Consider the following 22235-nt stretch of genomic DNA (forward strand, 5'->3'; position numbering starts at 1 on the left):
ACAGGAAGTTCTTTCCATATGGTTCTGGCTATTCCTAGAGCTACCTGGAAGAAACAAAGAGTAGCTCTAGGAAGTACCATAGGTAAGGCTGCTTCTCGGCCTTTTGGCTATGATCAAGTGTAGTATCAAGTGTAGTAAGGCTGCAAGTTCTTACTACCAGGTAGCTCTAAGGATGGCCAGAACTCTATGATAAGAACTTCCTGTAAGAAAAGAAGGCCTTGTTTTTCTTTTGAACTTTTCTCCCTGGATGCTGGTGCCTCCCCCGCCCCCCAGCACCAACCCTAAGGCATTAACATAATTTTAGTTTACATTTAATACCCTTTCTTAACATCAGGGAGACAAAAATGGTGGTTCTCGTGACATCCCTGATGGTATCTGTGACATTCCCTTGAAGAGCCTGAACTCTTCAGAGGGGCAAGGTCTTTGCTTGGTTCCAAAGCCTGGAACCCGGAGAACCCGGAGAAGCCCTTTCTCTAACCCGGCAAAACTGCCAGAAAACCCTTGCTGTGCCCCAAACTAGTCTCTCTCAAATAAAAAAAACTACTGTTTAAAAATATAAAGATCTTATTCGTTAACTTGGTCCTGTAAAATCCAGTACAGTCTCAGCAGGTGATTAAGCAACAAAATTATAAAGCTAAGCTGTCCTAAATAGTCCAGTTGGTACCTGGAGTCCAGTTGGTAAATCACTCCATAGCACACACTAGCAAAGCTTTCAGGCCCAAAGTACCTTTGGTAGAGATGGGTGCCTGATAAGAACCATAGACCAAAAAAATACAAAATGACTCCTGCTAAGTTATAGGGTTCTAGCTGCTCTACCGTATGGCCTGTGTTAACAGAATGCCTTGCTTTAGGGAATTTCTCGAGTCATCACATCACTGCTCCTTCTCCCCCCCCCCCCAACTCTGAAATCACAGTGCCCAAAACACTGATCTCTGCCTCTGTTGTTGCTGGCCCCGGCCCCTCAGGGTTGGTAGGTTCCCCCCCGTCGAGTTTCCTAGCTCTCCAAGTCGTGTGGATCAGCTTGATTTCCAAACTTCCTCATCACCCTTCCCATACTCGACAACCCTGTTGAATCTGAGGGTCTTCGGGTACTTATTTAGTATGAAAATAGCTGGGGCATTCTTCCCTCAACCCCCCCCCAATTATGGACAGACCTTCTATGATGTTCTGCATAGTCCAGCTACAAGTATTAGCAATTCTGAGACACAGAGTGGGCTTTACAGACTCTCCTGTGAAGTTAACAACTCTCCCCCAAACTGCTGTTGGGTTTTCTGTGGTGTTCCGTAACTGAATACATAATAACACACTCCTTGCCTATTCTCCAACCTTCAAACTTCCACTGAAGTCATTAACTTTTGTTTTTCAACAAACATACCAGCAAGTAATTTAGATGCTCTTAACATTTCAAAGATGACCTTATGTTCAAGTTGTTTTGGTTGTAATGTTATTGAGAACGCACTTGAAAATCCAAAAAGCTTATTGTCTTTAATTCAAATCGGTCATATTTCTTCCTCCCATAATTACATTCTGTGAAACTGAACACTCTTTTTCAAGATTCAGTAGATGGTAAATCAAAGGAGGTCCCCTTCCAGGCCTCCAACCATATATACTCGTGTGAAAATTCCCGTTCCAGGCAATATGAGAGTGGCATCGGTTTCCCAAGGCTCAAAAGGTCTTGCCGATGCTGTCAATTCATGGTGTCATCTCCTTGTCCCAAAAGAACTTTCTTTGTTTCAATGTTTCCGTACAGTGGGACATTTCCATACAGAACTTTCAAACTCATATTTTTCTATCACCTAAAATCCATCTTATTTCTAGATGTAATACATCTGTACCGAGACCCTTCATTCACCAGGCAGGAGTGCCATATTGCCAAGGTGAAATTAACAAAACCAGATCTACAGTAGGAATCACTACATTGCCAGCACCATACCTTGGATTTCTTTTTGTATGCTAGTGTAATGTACATGCACGTAAAAGGCTGGATCCCAAGGATCTAGTCAACTAATGGCAGCAAAGAGGCCATTGCATTAGGGAAAGATGCCTTGTGCCTAAGGAAGGTGTCGCCATCAGCAGAACAGACGTGGTGAATCTAATCTTGATGTAACAGTTAAAATGGTCAATGAGTTTTAGGAGGGGAACAGCAGTTCTTTAAGTAAAATTACATTAGGTAATTCTAATTTGGGTGTGACATTTGCTCTTGAAGGCAGACACATAAAAGTGGCACCCATGTAAATCACGGGCTGAGGAATACCCCGTTCCTTGGGAAATTCTGGGTACAATCCAGCCAAAATTAAGCACTCAGTTTCCATTGATTGCTTAATTTCCCATTAAAATCAATAGGACAGGCAGCAAGTCCCACAGAATATATAGTAGAGCATTCACTAAAATTAAGTGTGCATAGAATTGCTGCCATAAAGGTTGTGCCTTTGTTAGAGAAAGTCTTCCCTAAAAGAAAACTAGAATTTCACTGATTGCAAATCAAAATAGTAAATATTATTCCTATATTGGTCTGATTTCTACCATCACATCATTCTCCACCACATTTTTACTAATTGCAAAAAAAAAAAAAAGAGTTGTAAACAAAGTTTAGGTTTTAATTGCTTGCTTCTTTTTTGTAGGGCCTCTTAAACCCGTTGGATTGCCTTTGCTGAGTGGATTTGCAAGCAGAGCTGTTGAATACTCCATGATCCCATTCCAGTTGCCTCTTCATGGAAGCTCCCATGTCTAACAGCAAAACCCATGAAGTCTCAAGCTGAGTCCATCCATCACCTAGTTCCTAATAAGCATGCAATACTGTGAATGATTGTAAAAAAAAAAAACATAATGACCAAGTCATGGCCATAATACTAAAACTGCTTCGATGAACTAGACCCTAAAATCCTTTCCAAGGCTGTTTTTAAGGCAGTTGCCATTGGGGGTTGTTGAAAGGCAGCATGTCGCACCTGGGCTAAGGGCTGCTTCCAACATTCAGGCACAGTTCACTAGGGGGGGAAACCCCAGGGACTGAGTCCATTCTTACTACAAGCAAGCACCTTACAAATGATTTCGGAACGTGCATGCCAAAGTGTGTTTAAAAATGGTTAGCTGTGTTTTAGTTGCAATGCTCAGATCTTGCATGTTTGACAAACTGGCTTCCAGGGTTGGATCCTCCTTCCAATGCAGAGTAAAATGGGTGTGTCGTCTAACTATATTTATGTGACAGGTTGCATGCATCTCAAAATGCACATGGGTTTAAAAAATGGGAAACAACCCTATGGAAGATAGTTGGAATAGCAGTTGCAGAAGCATCTCTCTGGTAGTTGAGATAGCTATAATGAGCCCTGTGTCTGTGTTTTGTCTTGATATTAGCTTTTCCCCATCGAGATTCCTTTCCGTTGTCCCTTTTGAGGGGCAAGGGTTTTTTTTTTATCTACAAAGGGATCTTTACTGGATACCCTTACCTTCTGCACTGTTTCCTCACCCAAGACAGACTTATAGGAATGTAACTCTTGAAGTTATAGGTTCAACTAAATGCCATGTAGAGAACACTGGCATTCCTAGAGAGTAAGTGGAGAAAAATAATGGATCAGAAAAAGTCCTGCTGGCAAAGGGAAGCCGGCAGAGCGGAAATCTCCCTCCTCCCCATTCCTGCTTCTGACCACTGAGCTCTCCATCCCGCCCTCTGAAATTCAGCTCATGAGAGTTGAGGAATCCTCAGGGACAGCATGGGAGCAAAGAAGGAATCTGCAACGGGAAGGGGGAACTGAGCCGAAATCGCCCTTCCCCCTTCCACCAACAGAAGTGCCATTACAACAGAGTTAGATGGAAGAGTTTTCTGCAAACGAAGCTCTGATCCAACTCTGGCGAAGCACAAGGATGCATATTCCTGTCTGCATCAAAGGACATACACAGCTGGTTCAGTTTTGGCCTAGTTGAGCATCGTGATGATGCGCATCCTGGTTGGCCTTGTTAAAAGAAACCAGCTTCCACAGATGAAGCTCCCTTGTTGGACGTGCAATCTAGTCTACAAGATATAAGTGAGCACGGAGGTAAGCGTTATAGGAAATATCATCTAGAAGTCCAAAACTGAAGGAACTGAAAAGTTTACTTTATGTAAAATTACATTAGGTGATTCTAATTGGGGGCGTGACATTTGCTGTTGAAGGCAGACACTACACAAAAGTGGCACCTATGTGAATCATTGACAGAGGAATACTCAGTTGTTCCTTGGGAAATTCTGGACACAATCCCGCCAAAATTAAGCACTTATTTTCCATTGATTGCTTGATTTCCCATTAAAATCAATAGGATGGGCAGCAAGTCCTACTGAATTTAGTGAGGTTTTCACTAAAATTAACTGTCCATAGAGTCGCTGCCATAAAGGTGGTAACTTTGCTAGAAAAAGTCTTCCCTAAAAGAAAAATAAAATTTCACTGATTGCAAAACAATCACCGAAACAATAAAAATTATTTCTGTATCGATCTGGTTTCTACCATCCCATCATTCTCCTACCACATTTTTACTAACTGCAAAAAAAAAAAAAAGTTGTATGCAGAAATACCATCTAGAAGTCCAAAACGGAAGGAACTGGAAGTGATATCAAATGGTAAGATTCTAAACCTTGGGGTTAGTGTGATGTGGGGCTTCCAGATATTATTTCTGGTAATCAACCTCTCTCTGCACCCAATGATCAATTATGTCTTGTTCTTCGTCTTGGTTGGATGGGACCTTTCAATGGATTGCACTAGTCTCCAAAGCCGTATCCTTTGGAAAAGATTCCGTAGGCTCAAAGGAAAGAGGACCTGCTTCCATGGAGACTGAAATATCTCCCTCTTTAGTATCCCTTCTTGAGCCAGGCTTTCATCAAAGAGAAAAGACAATCATGCGTAGCTTGGTTCATGACATCACCTGCAGCTCTGCTTTCTTCTCAGCCTGAGGTGTCTGCATGGAAGCATCAAGAGACTGCGCAGAAAGGAGATGTATGCACATGTACAGTACCTGGATTATATTTCCTTTGTACTGGAACATAGCAGCTTCCCTTCTAGCTTTGCTTGAGTTGATGTTTTGTTAAAGAATTCTGTTGTGTGTTTTGTTCATCTTCTCATTTTTCCAACTAAATTTCAAATAAATGTACCCAAATGCCAGAATGTTTTAACATTTTGTAATAATTAAATATAAGAACAGATGAAATGTTAGAACGTTACTCTTGGCAAACGTCACTGTAGGGCCAAGCTGGTACAAACAGCTTCCTCCAATGGATTTCAGCAAAACTGTGTACATTTTTCACCCAGTAAGGCATACATGTCAGCTAAAGGGGGAAAGGACTTCCTTTGCAAGGCTGGCCGGGGCTTTCTGTTGTGTGTGTGCACAAATCCACAAGTATACTGCTCACATCCCTTGTCTCTCCCTCTACCTCATTGTGGCAGGAAAGAGCCCAGTACTCAAACACCTGTTCATCTCTGTGTCTTCTGTGCAGTCCCACGTGGGAACTGCGCACGCACAGGCCAGCATGCGCAGTTCTCATGTGTGCCACCACAGAAGACCACTCGATGAAGAAGTTACAGGTAGGTGCAACCCTATTTTTCCTTTGTTACTGGATCAGGAGTCCAATTCTTTTTAAGCAGAGTCAGCTGTTGCCCAAGACAGATGAAGGCCTGAGTTTGTTTACTGACTGGCAGGAAACAGGATGTGGCTTAGAGCTAGGAGTATCCTTATATATTTTAGAACAAATGAGCCCAGAACAACTTGAAACATTCAGTCATGCTTGAGCACCGTCTTATTTAGAACTTGTTCACATAAAGTTTCCTTTTAAGAACCTCCCGTCATGGTCATCTGCCATCATGTGCTTGATTGAGGTCCTGGAGATATCATAGGCCTTGCCAACAAATGCCCAAATTTAACAGGCATTTGCTTGAAAACGAGTTTTTATTAAAAAGGAACAATTTTTAGTTCTCGCGTCAGAGTTAAAAATGGTTTTATCTGTCAAGAATGAGAGGAGTTGCAGTTAACCTAAGAGGAGATGGACACAGATTAATTCAAAGGATTTAAAGCAGCAAATATTGCCTTCAGGGTTTCTTACTGGGGAGGAGGGGGAGAACTCGGCTTGGAAATATTCATGACTCTCAAAGAACTAGCTGAAGAATCATTATCAATCTATCTAAAACTTATTCTTGTGACCTCTGTCGAGAGGAGAGCCACTGACTTCCTAGTATCAGCAATGAATCAGAGCCACTGGATAGGCAGGGCTTGCCCCAGTCCCTTGTCAATCCCTTGCTACCAAGAGTCAGCAACAATCCAAAAGCATTGGTTCGTGGTTCTACCATTAGCAGCAGCTCGTTTCAGCTCAATCAATTTAATTAGTTACAAGGAGCCATTTTGTCGTCATCTCCCCTACACCCTAGCAAATTATGGTATATCACTAAAAAATAAGGGGGGCTGTTGACAAGACTGGCTCTTTGGGGTTCGCAGTGTGACTGCCCTCAAAGTATTGCTTCATCTAACAGCAAAACAGCCTTGTTACCCTTACAGGGTGTACTAGTCTCCCTCACTACTAGGGGAGGGTGATGTAAGAGCAGGGCTTTTTTTCTGGGAAAAGAGGTGGTGGAACTCAGTGGGTTGTCAGCACACAGGGCAACTCCTGGCGGGAGGTGGTGCCCCGGTACCACATGCATGTACGCAAAGTGTGCACATGCTCCCAGGACCGCACAATGACATCACTTTGGGTCAGCTGGGACAGGGGGGGGAGTTTTTAAAAGTTTAAATCACCCTCAGTGAAAATGGTCACATGGCTGTTGGCCCCGCCCCCTGATCTCCAGACAGAGGGGAGTTCCAGCAGCGCGGAGGGCAATCTTAAACTGCCCTCTGTCTGGAGATCAGGGGGCGGGGCCACCGGCCATGTGACCATTTTCAAGAGGTGCCAGAACTCCGTTCCACCGCGTTCTAGCTGAAAAAAAGCCCTGTGTATATTGATAGCAGCCTGTGTATATTGGTAGCAGCCTGAAGCCTGCCTGAGCCAGTTGCGAGATTTACAGCCCATTTGAGTCTCACAGGCCATTAAGTAACTTTATACAGGAAACAGCGATGCACCTACCTGTAACTGTTCATTGAGTGTTCTTCTGTGCAGTCCCACATGGGAGCTGCGCAGAAGACACGATGATGAAAACAGGGTTGCACCTACCTGTAACTGTGGTTCATCACATGTTCTTCTGTGCAGGCACACATGGAAACTGGGCATGCGCAGTTCCCATGTGGGACTGCACAAAAGACATGATGATGATGTATAGTTCTAGGTATAGTGAAACACTATACAAAAGTCACCCTTTAGCTCTCATGAATGGGAAGAAGGGTATTCCAGCAACAAGGAGTGCAGAAAAGAAACCAGATAGACATGTTCCTTGCTCTACTAAATTCACATAGCTCCAGCTTTGTGCATTTGAGGAAGCATTCTCATTCTGCAAGTTGTTCACGCTGAGCTCATATTGAAAATCAAACCACTACAACTTCTTGGGCTGTATCTGCCAGATGATTTCCATTTGCACTAAAGTCCTTGCAGAAGTATGACAAAAGTTCAGGCTGGTCTGTTGTATTAAGGCATATAGGATATCTCAAGCTGTTTTCTGCATGCAAGACAGCATGCAAAGAATCTTCGCTATGCTTTTGCTGATTATTTTTCAGAAAGTGTGCTGCCGTGCCATATTTTAAACCTGATACAGATTGATTTGGAACTATTGAAATGGTCGTTAATATCTGCTGCCAGAACCGGCTAGATGTAGCAGTCGGTTTTGTCCACGCATAAAAACACTTAAGTATAATTAGGTTTCTGCTTGCTCCAGACCCCTTTCTTTACCCAATCCTAACCACTTTTGAAGCCTTCACTCGTAATTGGCAGTAAAATCTCCACTGTAGCAACCAAGTGGCCACGAAGCATAGTCCAAAAGGGATTCTGATTCAGCAAAGCCAATGGGAACCTTACATTGCAGCAAGGCAGAGCAATGTGTTCTCTTTCAGTTGAAAATCTAAACATTTCTTTTAACTCCTTTCCTCCCCCAACCAGTTTCTACAACTGAAAAACTAAAAACTGGAACCCTTTTGACACAGAGATAAGCAGCCAACCTTTGACGTGAATGATGTGCCTTAAATCCACCCATGGCGTGGAAGCTAAGTTTTACAGCACCACCTCTGGCCCGCTGTACAGTTTTTAACCAAAAGCGCAACAGTGAGAACAAGTAGTTTGCAGTTCTTCTTGCACTATTGTTTTATACATTGTTAATTTTTTTCCTGCTAAATAAGCATTTTCTATCATGAAATGACCTTCTGGGGTTTTGGCTTCATAGTAAACCACGAACATTATTCCATTCACTATACCTCTTTGCATGTAGAGACAAAAACAATTCAGTATAGATCATAGAAGAATCGGATACTGTCTTTTAACAGTATGTTGTCATTTTTCTATCCTTTTATTGCTAATTATATATATATATATATTCTCCAGTTTTATTTTGTGCACAGATGTTAATATATTTATGTAATGTGGTGTAAGAGTTATTCATAGATTCAATAGATAGATTGTTTACCTTGGTGCAAAGCTGTATAAAAATGCGAAGGGTTTTAAAAATCTTGCAGATACTTATAATTATCAGAACATATGGTATGCTTTTAAACTGTTTTCATTTATTCTATGAAATGATGTATGTTCATTTTTTTAATTTTAAAAAGGCCATTGATTGTAGAGAAAACCAGCTCTTAAAAGACTGTCATTTAACAAGCCTTCACTTTATCAACATTTTTGCTAAGTGTTTGGTGGTGGGGGTGACAATTTGTATCAAACTCAGATTAAAATGGTTGTAAACTACCTACTGACTTCCTTGTATAAGGTCATCTGATCCAGTTTGCATAATTTAAATATCACCGGACACATAATTTACACTCATTTTATAAGAACTTTAGATTATAAAATTTTAACTCACCCTTACCCTTTTGAAAATGGAATAGTGCACGTCCTATTGCTAGAATGTTTTAAAAGCAGGCTATCCTATTATTCTGCACCCATTCTACTGCCAAAAATTCAAAGAAAGGAGCTCATCATACGTATTTCCAGTTTTTAAAACTTACTCATGTTGAACTTTATGTGGGTATCTGATGTACATGAATATTTTCTTACCATAGCTATTTGGGGGTTGGGTGGGAAGATGTAGAAAATGTCCCTTCCTTGACCCAAGATACTCAGTTTATACCACCCTAGCACTGAAAGGACATCAGTCTTCCCGTATAACTTCTCCACACTCCTTTTAAATACTTCCACAAATAACCTTTTTGATAAAGTGGGTTCTCTTACAATAGAGAGCACCAGCAGTCCTGCAGAAGTGAAATCTCTCCAACCAAAGCTGAAAGAAGGAAAGACCCAACTGAAGGCTGCCTTAAGAAAAAGCTGACACAAAAGGGCTTTTTTGCACGGAAGTGCAAAGAAAAGCTGGGATGGAGCATAGAGACTTGTACAGGCAAAAGAATCTGGAGGAAAGAAAGCAGGTACCAAAAAAGTTCTAAGAAATGGAGGGATACTCAGGAGGAAGCTGGTAGAATTATGCCACCATCATCAGTTGGATGGAAGGAGGAGCACTGAATAGCAGCTTGTAATTAAGACCCCTCCCCCCAATAGGTCATAGGGTGCAAAATAAGGTCTGATATACTTCTGTTATTAAGGGTGCAGCTCCTGTTTCATTATTGTGCATTATTGAAAGCAACAATGAATAGAGTATTTCCCAAACTTCTAACAGCAAAGACTCGTTAGTTTCCCTAAACTGAAATTGGAGGCATACTTTACTCTTAGCCAAGGCAGTGCTTCTTGAACGCATTTATGAGCACTTGTACTCAGAACCTACCTGCTATGTTTCTGCATGAATCACTGTTCAGGACATTCCTCTTTGGCGGGCAGATTATACTGATGGATCAGGTGTGACCGAAAGATCTGTTTGTGCCCGATACAGAGATGTGGCAGAACTACCCATCACTGGTGGAGACTGACTAAAAAGTGGTGTGTCCACTGGTCAAGGGCAGCCTCTTCTCTAAGTGGGTGGCACTGGAGACTTTTAACTGTAATTCTTGACCCATTTCAGGCTGGTAGCTCTCACAGCACAACAGTATACCCTCAGAACACAAACAGCGATTCAGAAACTGGCTCTGGATAAAACCTCTGCACGCAACAGGGAAACGGGTTGAGAAGTGTTCCTAAGGCAAAGGAGCTGCAAACTCATCTACCACCTGACATTTCTTCCAGGCACTTCCTTCCATCACATTTCAAGTTTGAGATAAGTAAGAAGAAAGAGAGACTACTAGGAGTCTGTGTCCATCAAAGTGACCAACTTATAGTTCTGTTTCTCAGCTGACTTGAGAACCGCCCCGCTTTGAAGCCAGACTAAATTCTCAGCCATTAATTTAGAATCCAAGACATTTTATTATATGCAAAAAAGACAAGGTTCAAGAACACACATACACACACATTTTGCAAGGCAAAGCTGATCTAGAATCTTGAAGTGCATTTCCATCTGCACCAACAAGATGATGGGACCTACGATGCCGCTTGGCATTCAGCTGTGTTTAAAGTATAACCTGGCCAGTATCTTTTTAAAAGGCTGTCCTCATAAGCATGTGCTGTACTCTACATTTAAAAAAGATCACACTTTCTAAATACATCAGACGAGCTGTCGTGATTTAAAACGTGCCATACTCGGTACATGCTGTATTCTGATTTTGCTAGTCGTTTCTGAATATTAGTTCCTACACCTTTTCTACACAGACGTTTGTGGATCCACGGCAACCTTTTGTCAACTTGTCATTCATCTGATTCTTGGTCCAGAAGTTTTGAGAGATTCATTCGTGTTTTTTGCAGAGCTGCTGTTTTTGCTCGGCGAGATGATCTTGAACTTTCCAGTGGGACAGGCTGTTCACTGGCTTCCCTACTAAAGAAGTTTAGAAGTCACAAATGCAAATCAGTCCCATTCAATAGTTTTCAACTAGAAGCCACAGCCAAGGACTGCGCTGCCATGAACTTTGACCTTTGCCTCTGTGGCTCAATGCTTCCAAGTCAAGGGCGCCTCTCTGTGCTTTTTTTCACCCCTTCACAGGCTCCTCCCTCTGGCCTTCCTTCATCTAGGCCATTCTCTCTTTCCACCCACCTTTGCAAAGCATCCCTGCACCCATAACCTGGTGCATTTTCACATTTCCATCTCCTAGGAAGGACCAGAGCAGCTCAATTAATAGCAGCCAGAGAACAGGGCAGCTTCCCAGTCTCCCAGAAGCATTTCAGGCACCTCAGCCAATCTCTGTTGAGATGCTCCATCACCCCAGTGCTATGTCTGAAGCACTGAAACTGAGGTCTTTAAAAAAACAGACTCTCCTTTAACTTGTACTAATAAGAAATTGGAGAAAGTGGGGTGAGGGCTTGTACACATACCAGAAAGAAGGAAAAATAACAGGATATTGATTAAAATCAACAGCTGTTGGAATGAGCCATTTGCCATATACTAACAGAAAAATTTTGCTATCTGCATAATTGGACAATCATAACTACACAGCACGCACAGATACAATCATCCTAGGTATGGAGGAGCAGGAGAATTAAGATTGCAGTCTTTTGAGTGGACAAATAATCTGAATCATGGATGTTGCATAGTCATAAGGCTATATTTACCTTTCACTTTCAGACCTTGCAATTCTGCAGTTTCTTCTTCTTCTGGGCACAGACTTTGCTTCTACCGTTGCTTTTCTCAGACCTAAAAATTACAAATGAGACAATTGTTTCCCCTTTAGGGCTCTACCAAATTACAAAGTCCACATTTCCACTAGAGTTTTGATTTATTTTTTTTTAATTTATGTCATTTATAGTCTACCTTTCTCACTGAGACTCAAGGCAGATTACATAGTGTGAGATTAATAAACAATGCCACAGGGTATATAAATGTAAGTTTCCAAAAACATAACATTAACAAAAATCCAACAGAGTTGAAGAAATGCTGAAACAGTGTAATGATTTTAAGTTTGTGTGTGTGTGTGTCTTTAAATGTTTGGTGTGGTATGTTTGGAGTGAATGCAGTTACTGAGTGGAGAGAAAAGATTCAGTCAGGGTTTCAACAGAAAAGCTGTGTGCAGCCTGAGTGTGTTTAAGCATTTCTGAGAGAAATATAGCCTGTGTGGAAATGTGAACTCTGTGTGTCTGAGAGAAACCCATTCATTCTATCTAAAGCAGGTAAACTGTGTGTGTGCCTGAGAGAAAATCTGGGTGACCGTATCTACGAAAAGAAATTTTAAAAACAGCTAACACTTTTTGAAACCATCAAACTTAAGAAATAATATGAAACCGATCCGCTTCTTGTAAAAATAGAAGTTTATTTTCTTTTGTTTTTTTCAACCCAGAGTTATCTGTTTTTCCCATATCCCATTCCTATCCTCAGGGCTACATAGTCCCACAAAGGAGCCTGACACTTGGGCACGTTACTAAAGGGGAAATTTAAGTTATTTAGTAATATGATTCCTGGTGGCAGCAATCTACCCAGAGGGGGGCAAGAAGAAAAGGGTTAAAAGAAAAATCTAACTAAAGAAAGAACGGGGCTCGTAACACAGAGCATAGCAATTTGAGGATTGACATTAGACAACACAGAACTACCCAGTAGGATCATATTTAAAGCAAAAGGTGTTGATTATAACTTATTTAAGTTATTTAGTTATAACTTCCCCAACTCAGCCCTTTTGTATTGTGCCCTATTACCATCCTTCCCTCATCACTCAGGCAGACAAGCCAAAAGGTCAAAAATAAATACACCTATCAGTGACGAGTAGATACGGTGCCAGAACTAACTGTCATGGGTCAGCCAGGCCTCAGCGACAGGCAGGACTCCTCAGAGGAGGTAGGGCCCTGTGTACACAAACAGTGCAATCCTATGGAGAGTTACTCCAGTCTAAGCCCATTGAAGTCAATGGGCTTAGACTGGAGTAACTCTCCATAGGATTGCACTGTAAGAAACCTACAAGGAATGGAAGACTGAATCGCCACACATTTCCCATCAAAAGCCAGTGTGGTGGAGAGGTTAGAGTGTTGGTCTAGGAGACCCAGGTTCAAATCCCCACTCTACCATGGAAGCTCTCTGGGTGACCTTGGGCGATATTATTTATTTATTCATTTATTATTTTTAACCCGCCCTCCCCACAAGCGGGCTCAAGGCGAGGTACAACACTGATTAAAATACTGCTTAAAATCAATTATAAAAACGGATAAAATACAGATAAAAACAGATAAAATACTGTGCCCCTTTCGGGGCAACCAGAGGGAGTGGACTCTCCATACCCCTTGTAGAGGGAGACCAGTGGAAGACTCGGCAATGATGGGCTAAAATTAGCCTCCACCATATGCCTGGCGGAACATCTCCGTCTTACAGGCCCGCCTAAATGATGCAAGATCCTGGCAGGCCCGAGCGTCCTCAGACAGAGTTCCACCACGTTGGGGCCAGAACCAAAAAGGCCCTGGCCCTGGTAGAGGCCAGCCGAGCCTCCCTAGCTTGACCCAGTTTCCGGTGCAAGATTACAGATGCCAAAGGCTGAGCGCCACTCCCTGAAGCTTTGTTTTAGCCTTATTTTAGACTATTTTATCTAGACATCATCATCACACCTTTTAATGGCATAATAGAACATAGATTGGCATTTACAATCAATAAGAGGTTAATGTATTGTCGAAGGCTTTCACGGCCAGAGAACCGATGGTTGTTGTGGATTTTCCGGGCTGTCTAGCCGTGGTCTTGGCATTGTAGTTCCTGACGTTTCACCAGCAGCTGTGACTGGCATGTTCAGAGGTGTAGCACCAAAAGACAGAGATCTCTCAGTGTCACAGTGTGGAAAAGAAGTTGGCAGGTAATTTATATCTACTCAGGAAGGTAGGGTTGGGCTGAGTCATCCTGTAAGAGTTTCCCAGGGTGTGGAATGCTAATGGAGGGAGGCTTCACTGTATGGCAAAAACACTTTTCCTGTGGGAGACTGTTTTTCCTTGGTTGTTTGATTTATCCTTGGTTTAATTACTCTTCTGATTTCATTTCTGGAGTAGCCATATATGAAATCAAATGGCTACTCCGGAAATACAGCCCGGAAAATCCACAACAACCATCAATAAGAGGTTAAGATCACATATAATTTCCACTACTGAATCACTCAATAAGAACTGACAAGTGATCACAGTATTTTGAAAAAACATTATCTGGGGAAGACTATCAAACAAATTCCTACGTAAGTTTGTATAAAACTGGCAGTCGAGCATTATATGCTGAATTGATTCAGGAAGATTCACTCCACAGGGACAAAGCCTCTTGTGGAAAGGGATTTGCTGGTATCTTCCACAAAGAATGTTAGAAGAAAATGCATTCAATCTAGCCAAAATAAATTTTGAGCCAAAATTTGAAAGTTATAATCTACGCCTTTGATTCCAGCAAGGATTGACCAGTTTCTGAACAAAGTGCAGAGTATGAAACACAATTAGGCACTCCCAAAATTTGCCTAAGAAAGGAAGCCTGGATATCCTCCACGTTCCAGTTAAAAGTGTTAATCCATATGGGAAGATTTGCGAAAACGTTTTAGCATTAAATACTCTTAATTGTGGCAGAAACACACTGGTTACCAGATTTGACATCTGGTCAAGTTTATTATTCTATTACGATGCGTCACTCATTTGAGATTTTAATTAAAGGTGATACCCAGATATTTAAAGCACTTAATTTGCTTGATTTCCCAATTACCCATAAATCATTTTTTCTGGAAAAAAACCACTACTTTAGATTTAGAAAAGTTAACAGAGAGTAGATTGTCTTGACAGCAACTGCAAACTATTTTATTTAGTTTTATCACTTTTGGTCTATTTTAGTTTATTTATCTAGTTTTATTCAGTTTTTAGCCTATTCTACCTAGCTTATTTTACTCTCTTCTCTTATTCTTCCCCCTCCAAGTTTTTAATGGGGCTATTATATTTTTCTTTTGCTCTTTTTTTTCTCCAGCGTTATTAGATATATTGACATTTTGTAGTCCTTTTTTCTTTTATCTTATCCACGCTTTAGTTGGATTTGTTACCCTGCCAACGGCAATAACTCCTTTCCTGGCTTCCCTATCCTGTTAATCTGGGGAGGGAGGGATGAAGCTGTTTATAGACGCTGGTATGCTTCCTTCTACTTTTATTAATGTCTTCTACTTTTATTAACCTCTTTGTTAACCTTTCACTTTTTTATTTTTTTCATTTTTAACTCATGTATTATACAATTGCTTCTAACATTTAAAATTTAAGTTTAATCTTATTTCAGTTTATTTTGTATTTATCAGGCTGAGTTTCAGTTCAATTCCTTTTAAATTCCCTGCTTCTTTTTTCCCCCTCTTTCTCCTCTTTGTTTTGGAGATTCTTTTTGTTTTGGTGATCTCTCCCCTCTCCATTATGGTATGGTTGAGGCAGGGAGGGCTTTTAGAGGAGTTCTGATTACTAGTTCATCATTACTCAGACAATGCATCCACCTGGATTGAATCGAGACCTAGGCTTCCTGTCTCATTACCAATACTGATTTCTCCACACCCACTAACCTTTTGCATACCCCACCCCATCGAATCACAGCTGCTATTGTTATTCACCAGCTACTGTCATTTGGCATCTGAAACCACTCAACTCCTCAAGATATAAGGACAGATGGACTCACATTCTAGCTGTATCTGAAGAAGTGAGCTGTGACTCATGAAAGCTCATGCCCTAACACAAATTTTATTAGTCTTATAGGTGCTACTGGACTCTCACTCTTTTCTATTATTCAGGCTATTCATCATTCCTTTTTATTTGGATTTTCTCTCTTAATTGCCAGTGAAAGGAAGATAAGAATAAAAGGGCTAAGTTGAGAAAAGCTGAGAAAAGCGCAGGAGCCATTTCGAGTGGGAGTCTGTTGCAGCCCTTCCTCACTTCGCTTTTTGTAGTTATATTTCTGTCCTGTTTTGTTTTTAACTTGCCTATAACTTGTTCTTAAATTTGTTTTTAATCTGTATTTAAAGTTGGGACAGGAGTGTATATTCAGTCTTTTCCGGGGGGGGGGGGGATCTCAACAACGTTGATTTTAATAATTGGTTTTTAACTTGTAAGACTGAGTCAGGGGTGGATACTTTTACCGATAGGGAGGGTAGTAAACCTAAAAGCATAGATTTCAATAAGGACCTTTAATAATTAAGTATTCAATAATCCATTTTAGAGCACAATTTTGTATAATTTAAAGACTCCCTCTCATTAAAGAAAAGTGTATTATGAATCATAAGTATAACTGCCCCTTTGAGAACCTTACGCCTCACTCTCCTAAGCAAAGTAGGGTAGAAGACCCTTTTAGACTCCATTATAAGTCTGAAAACAGCTCTGAGGCTTTACAATTGATCACAGACCACTCCCCTGATATAAATGTGGATGGTGCCCACAATTTCTTGAATGACTTTTCAACAAAAGAGGTAGCTACAAACCTAGACGATCTGCTGAATATGCCCTAACAGTTTGAGATACCCCAAAATGGGGGTTCAGTACTGAATCTATAGACATCACAAACATTACTCATTGCAGATACTTTAAACAAAAATTTTGAAAAAATAGGCCATCTCTCTGCCCAAATCCTAAACAGCCACCTAGTGAAAAATTGGGGGAAAGCACACAATCCAATGAAAGGTCCCTCCTCTGTTCCTGACCTTTGCAGAATCATGTTGGATATCCATTGTTTTAGAGGAAGAATTATCAATTGGAGCAGCAAATGACTTATAATGGAGTATTTATAGGATTCTTTCTGAATTTACCTTCTGTCTCAATTGAATTAAAATATTACGACAATCTGTCTAGCAACCTCTGTCACTCTAAAGCGGATGGTAGTTTTGGGGAGTGGAATAAAAGCATTAATCTAAATTAATGCTTTTATTTCATTCCCCAAAACTACCATCCTTAATTATGTCAAATAGGGAATGGTTTCGTAGTCCTGGTATTTTTCCTCAATGCTCCCTCAAAACTCCTGCCCACTAAGTTTTCTTTGAAACTCCCCTCAAAAGTTCCTAAATTATACAAAAACTATAGCAGTAGGCTCCTAACAGCTAGGAGGCAGGCGTCCAAAACACCAGCGATCACACTGATCAATTTAATTAAACCATCCATTCTACTTATTCCATAAGAGGCCAGAAAAGCGCAGGAACGGCAAAGGAGGAGGAAAAGCCCAAATTGTACTCCAGTACTCTCAATGGGAACTGATTTGGATGCTATTGATGAAAGTTTCTTAAATTCTTTTGAGGTCCTCCCTCTAAGAACAAACTGATATTAAGAGATTTGAACAATTACGAGATCATTTGATTGACGTTCAGAGGAATGCAACGAAACCCATCAATAATGACAAGAATAACGAGAGTGCAAAATCTCCAACATTACAAATCACATAAAAACTCCCAACTTAGAGAGATAAATATGAGGAAATCAGAAGAAAGGGGAAAACCTCCCCTTCATAAAGCTCTCTATCTTCTGGAACAAACTGTTCCCAGCAAGGGGCAGGCTCGTTTCCCAGAGATTCTCCCTGTCCTGCTTGCACCCGGCTGGCACCCTGGGGCTGCTTCTGCCCCATGCGAGCGGGGCAGGGAGATTCTCCGTGTCCCTCTTGAACTGGGCAGAAGAAGCCACATGGCATTGGCTCTCCCGGTGCTCATAGGGGAAGCCCCCGACGAGCAGCTGATTCAGGGGTTTAAATGCCCCTTTCTGTGCCGCTGAGCAACAGCTCAGAAACGGGCATTTAAATACCTCTTTGATTCCGGGTTTCCAGGGCAACAGCAGGAGTTCAGACAATCCCTGCCTGAGTTGCCATGGGAACTGATTGCAGGTGCCAGACTGTCTGGCTTGATGAACAGCAACAAACGAGGCTTCCAACTACCACCTGTTCGTTTGGAATGGGGCCTCACGAACAGCCTGTTCGCAAACAGCCGAACAGGCTGTTCGTGGGCTTTTTTGCATTCATAATGCTGTCCATGCCCATGTCTAGTCATGAGCAGAGCTTGGGCTGCAGTACTGCAGCTTACCTTCTGTGTTAGTGATTGAATGCTGCTTCTTTTCCAAGGGAGGCAAATATATCCCAGGAGGTTTGCACGTATTCAATATGAAAATCATCCCACAGCTCCTTTATGGAGTCTCAATATGGATTCTCCAATTAAATGAGAACTTAGATCACCCACTTTGCCACTTTCTGTGACGCATTACAGAAACCCCAAAACGTATAACTGGAATAGCTCTAAGGTTAGAATTGGGCCAGGGCTCTATTGAAGCCAAAACATGGCAGCATGCATTCCAACATAGGCTAAAGGTTCTTTTCTCCACAAAGGAGGATGGTTTGCTTTATGAGCTAACCCAAGATCAATTTTGCTCTCATTGGATGCAAGAAATAGACAAGAAACTATCTAGCCTTGCCGTAGCAATGGATAATATATTGAGACTTGGGAAAAGTGAATCCATACTATCAAGAAATGCATAAAAGACCTAGTTTACTCCAACTCAGTCATATGAGCTCAAAGAGTATGTTCCACCCAGTTCTTTGGCATCCTTCCACCACCAACCATTCCAGCCTATGCTAAATATTTAACAGTTCCTCACTACCATAGAGCATCCATTCTCGCATGCTTAAATGCTGCCCCCTAAGCAGTCTTACTTGAGAGAGACTGTAATTTGCCTTATTCGGACAGACTCTGCCAATGTGATTTGAAAATGGTTGATACCCTGCCCCATTATGATGTTGGAATGTCCTCATAACTTTTATTTTAACTTATGGATTGACCCTATCTTAACTAAACTACTTCATACTGTATCAAAAGATAATATAGTTCCCTATCTGGTGGTGGACAGTGACCCATGAATTATGCTGGCCGTTGCCAAGTAACTCTGTACCATATTTTCCTTAAAGAAATGAAGACTCCCTACCCGCTGCGCAACATCACTGGATCAAAGGAGCTTGAAAGGAAAAGGAAAGGTGACCTTGGACTAGTCACACAATCTTAGGCTAACCTACCTCACAGAGTTGTTGTGAGGATACATGCAGGAGAGACGAATAATCTAAATTGCTTTCAGTCACCATTGGGATGAAGGCGGGGTATAAATGAAGTAAATAAATAAAATAGAGTAGCATTCATATGCAAAATTGAAATTAATGCTGATCTTCTCAAATTCACAACATTTAATGCCCAAAATGTGAACAACAACAACAACTGCACTCATATAACCACTCTTCTAGACAGATTAGTATCCCACTCAGTGTGGTGAACAAAATAAATGCTATTATATTATTATCCCCACCATACAGCTGGGGCTGAAAGGAGTGGCTTACCCAAGGCCTATTTAGTTTTGTTCTGCTCCACTTTTTAATGAGATCTGTTGATTTTATTTTTTTTAATGATTTTAACTGTTAATTATATTTTAAATTGTGGTTTTCATGATGTTGTGACCTGCCCTGAGCCTGCTTGCCGGGAGAGAGGGATATAAATCCAACTAACTAACTAAATAAGGCCACCTGTTGAGCTCATGCCAATAGTAAGATTCAAATAAGCAAAGGCTGATTTGCAACCCAACCACTTAACTACTATGCTACATTTGGGGCATAAACAAACAATACATTATATAGATGTAGATCCTTGTTCCAAGAGCTCAGGGCAGCTAAGTGTAACGTACACAAGGACCAGGCTTCTTAGATGATTCCCAAGTGAAGGACAAATAGGTCCAGGAGGAGAGAATAACAACAACAACAACAACAACATTCGATTTATATATTGCCCTTCAGGATGACTTAACACCGACTCAGAACGGTTTACAAAGTATGTTATTATTATCCTCACAACAAAACACCCTGTGAGGTGGGTGGGGCTGAGAGAGCTCTGAGAGAGCTGTGACTGACTCAAGGTCACCCAGCTGGCTTCAAGTGGAGGAGTGAGGAATCAAACCCGGTTCTCCAGATTAGAGTCCTGCGCTCTTAACCACTACACTAAACTGGCTCTCAGAAATGCCCGGGGGGTGGGGAGAACCCACTTTTATATAGTGAACTTAAACAGCAACAAAAAACCCCTCTCACATAAAAAATACAGTCAAACACTGGTGTGATATCAGAAATTCAGATATTTGGCAAGCTCCAGAATTTTTACGTATTTAAAAACTGGTAGGGCAACAAATCCTTGCAAGTTTAACCTTTTATGTAAAAGACAATAGGGGGTTGTTGATTTGAGCTGTTCTACTGGTACCTTTGCTTCTTGTCTGTCTTGACTTTGTAGTTGTGCTCCCTCCTTCTTCAGTAGCTTGATCCATTTCTTTCTTCCCTGTATAAGACAGCAAACACAGTCAAGATACTAGCAGCAGAGGTGCTTAGTGCCAGAGCAATGCAAAGCAGGTTTACTTTGTGATAAGACCTTTCTACAACTATATGCTTCAGAGCACCATCTTTGCATCTTGGGACACAGTCACTGGTGTTTCTGCAAGAGAACTTGGGCCCTCATAGAACATTTTCCTGCAACGAACCCACCCCAGCTAAACAGATACCCTTCTGGAAGTGCATTTTTCTTATTTTAGCTAAACTGCATAAATACTGGAAATGCAAGGTAAAATTCTCATGATACTGAAATATTGGGTCACCATTGCATAGTACCCAGAAGACAAATTTTTTAAAAAAATATTTCAGAAAAATATTTCAAAGGATCTCTGAACAGTTACTTCTCTCTCTGCTGGATTTTGAATAAACTCTGAGGTTAAGGATGCAGGAAAGACTGCCAAGAGATCAGCCATGTACAAGGGGCATAAGGCAACATGGTTCCAAAATGGAAGGCCTCCAGGGCACATGGGCTTGCCATCTCCGAGGGGACTGGCAGGCAACAGCCCCAGATCACTGGGTGACATAAGGCAAGTTGCACACCTGTCAAAATGAGCCCTTTCCTCCCAGGCTGCACTGCAAAGATGCATATATTGGCTGACACTGGAGCACTTCTGCAGTCTCAAATGTAGCTGGAAGCTGCAAGTTAAAGTTGTGGTCTTCGCAATACCCAGCTGGCCTGGATCATTTTGCTCCTTCCATCCCTGCCACTGCTGTGGTCCTCACTGCAGACACAGCCTGATTTGCAATCCATTTTTTTAAGGCTTCAGAAGAAAATCTGACAGCCAACTCTGAACAACTGCCCCCGCCCCGCACACACACTGTACTTCTAATGAATTGTAAGGTGAAGGAAATAGGAATGGCAGCAAAGGGGTCTGCCCTGTAACCCTGGCAGACATTTTCATTCTGTCCGTAAGTCTTTGGATCCAAATCCCAGGTGGAGAGGAAGAGAGACATTGATACCAACACCTTTAGAACCTCAAGAGAAACATGAAAGCACTTTATTTTACAAGGAAGCACCAATATAGCTGCAGAGTCTTTCACACACAAGGTTATGCCACTGAACAGAGTGCCGCTATCATTATGCAGGTGGATAAGCCACTAGCTATGCGAGCGCCAGCCATTCAGATGTGTCGTGTGGCTGCCTCCCACTGTGACAGCTGTGAGGGTGAAGGAAACCTGAAGTGAAAGACAGCTGATGCAAAGGGAATGGAGAAACGGCAGAGGTAGAGGACAATAAGCTGCTATGGCACTCTCTCTGCTATATAAAACAAGGGAAGATGACATTAGCTTGCACTCAGAGTTTTACAGCTTTTATAGGTTCTGAGGGAGACTGCACACTCGAGACCCCATACGTGCAAGGCAGAGAGACCACAAAGAAGAAAATCAGCTAAAGGGAAGCAACCTGCTTTTGTTTAGATTTGACAAGTGTTCTGGAGACGGCCTCATAGTAGATTTTCTCTCCCCCCCCCCCCGCCCCCGGCAAGGATTATTTCCTACATTACCTTCTTCATTTGGATTAGGCAATGTTCTATCGCTCTCATGTTGTGGATCTTGAGTTACTGGAGACAAACCAGTCTCTTTGGTTCTTTCAGAGACTTCTTCACTGACATGGCTTCCTTTATTTAACTTGCTCCTCACTTTTTCAATCATTCTTAGACATGTTTTATCTTTCACTACCTGACACAGAAATATTAATACCATGCAGAAATGTAAATTAATGGTATAGGAGTTTGCAAGAGACAAACATCAGCATCTCTCCCTCCTCTTAAGACATTTGTAGGAGTTTCAGTTAATAGTGTGTTTTGACAGCAAAAAAAGGGATACATTATTCTGTAACTACGCCAG

The 22235-nt window shown here is 41.6% G+C and overlaps 2 protein-coding genes across 6 annotated transcripts in view; one reads left to right on the forward strand and one right to left on the reverse strand.

The window, feature by feature from the left end:
- LCORL (ligand dependent nuclear receptor corepressor like) overlaps positions 1–2692 on the forward strand; it is a 119678-nt gene extending 116986 nt beyond the window's left edge. Inside the window, exon 7 of the mRNA XM_054999460.1 lies at positions 2622–2692. Within this exon, the coding sequence (XP_054855435.1) occupies positions 2622–2631 (10 nt within the window). The 3' untranslated portion in view covers positions 2632–2692. The remainder of the gene's footprint in view (positions 1–2621) is intronic.
- A 7734-nt stretch (positions 2693–10426) lies between these two features.
- NCAPG (non-SMC condensin I complex subunit G) overlaps positions 10427–22235 on the reverse strand; it is a 39012-nt gene continuing 27203 nt past the window's right edge. For 4 of the 5 annotated variants that reach the window (XM_055000026.1, XM_055000023.1, XM_055000022.1 and 1 more), the window contains 4 exons: positions 21893–22067; positions 20266–20340; positions 11669–11750; positions 10427–10937 (listed from right to left, as the gene is read on the reverse strand). In XM_055000026.1, coding sequence (XP_054856001.1) covers positions 10811–10937; positions 11669–11750; positions 20266–20340; positions 21893–22067 — 459 coding nt within the window. In that variant the 3' untranslated portion in view covers positions 10427–10810. The remainder of the gene's footprint in view (positions 10938–11668; positions 11751–20265; positions 20341–21892; positions 22068–22235) is intronic. The other variant, XM_055000024.1, reaches the window with a different exon arrangement.

This window comes from Eublepharis macularius, chromosome 15, assembly GCF_028583425.1.
Source record: "Eublepharis macularius isolate TG4126 chromosome 15, MPM_Emac_v1.0, whole genome shotgun sequence".
In the NCBI taxonomy this organism is placed as follows: Eukaryota; Metazoa; Chordata; class Lepidosauria; order Squamata; family Eublepharidae; genus Eublepharis; species Eublepharis macularius.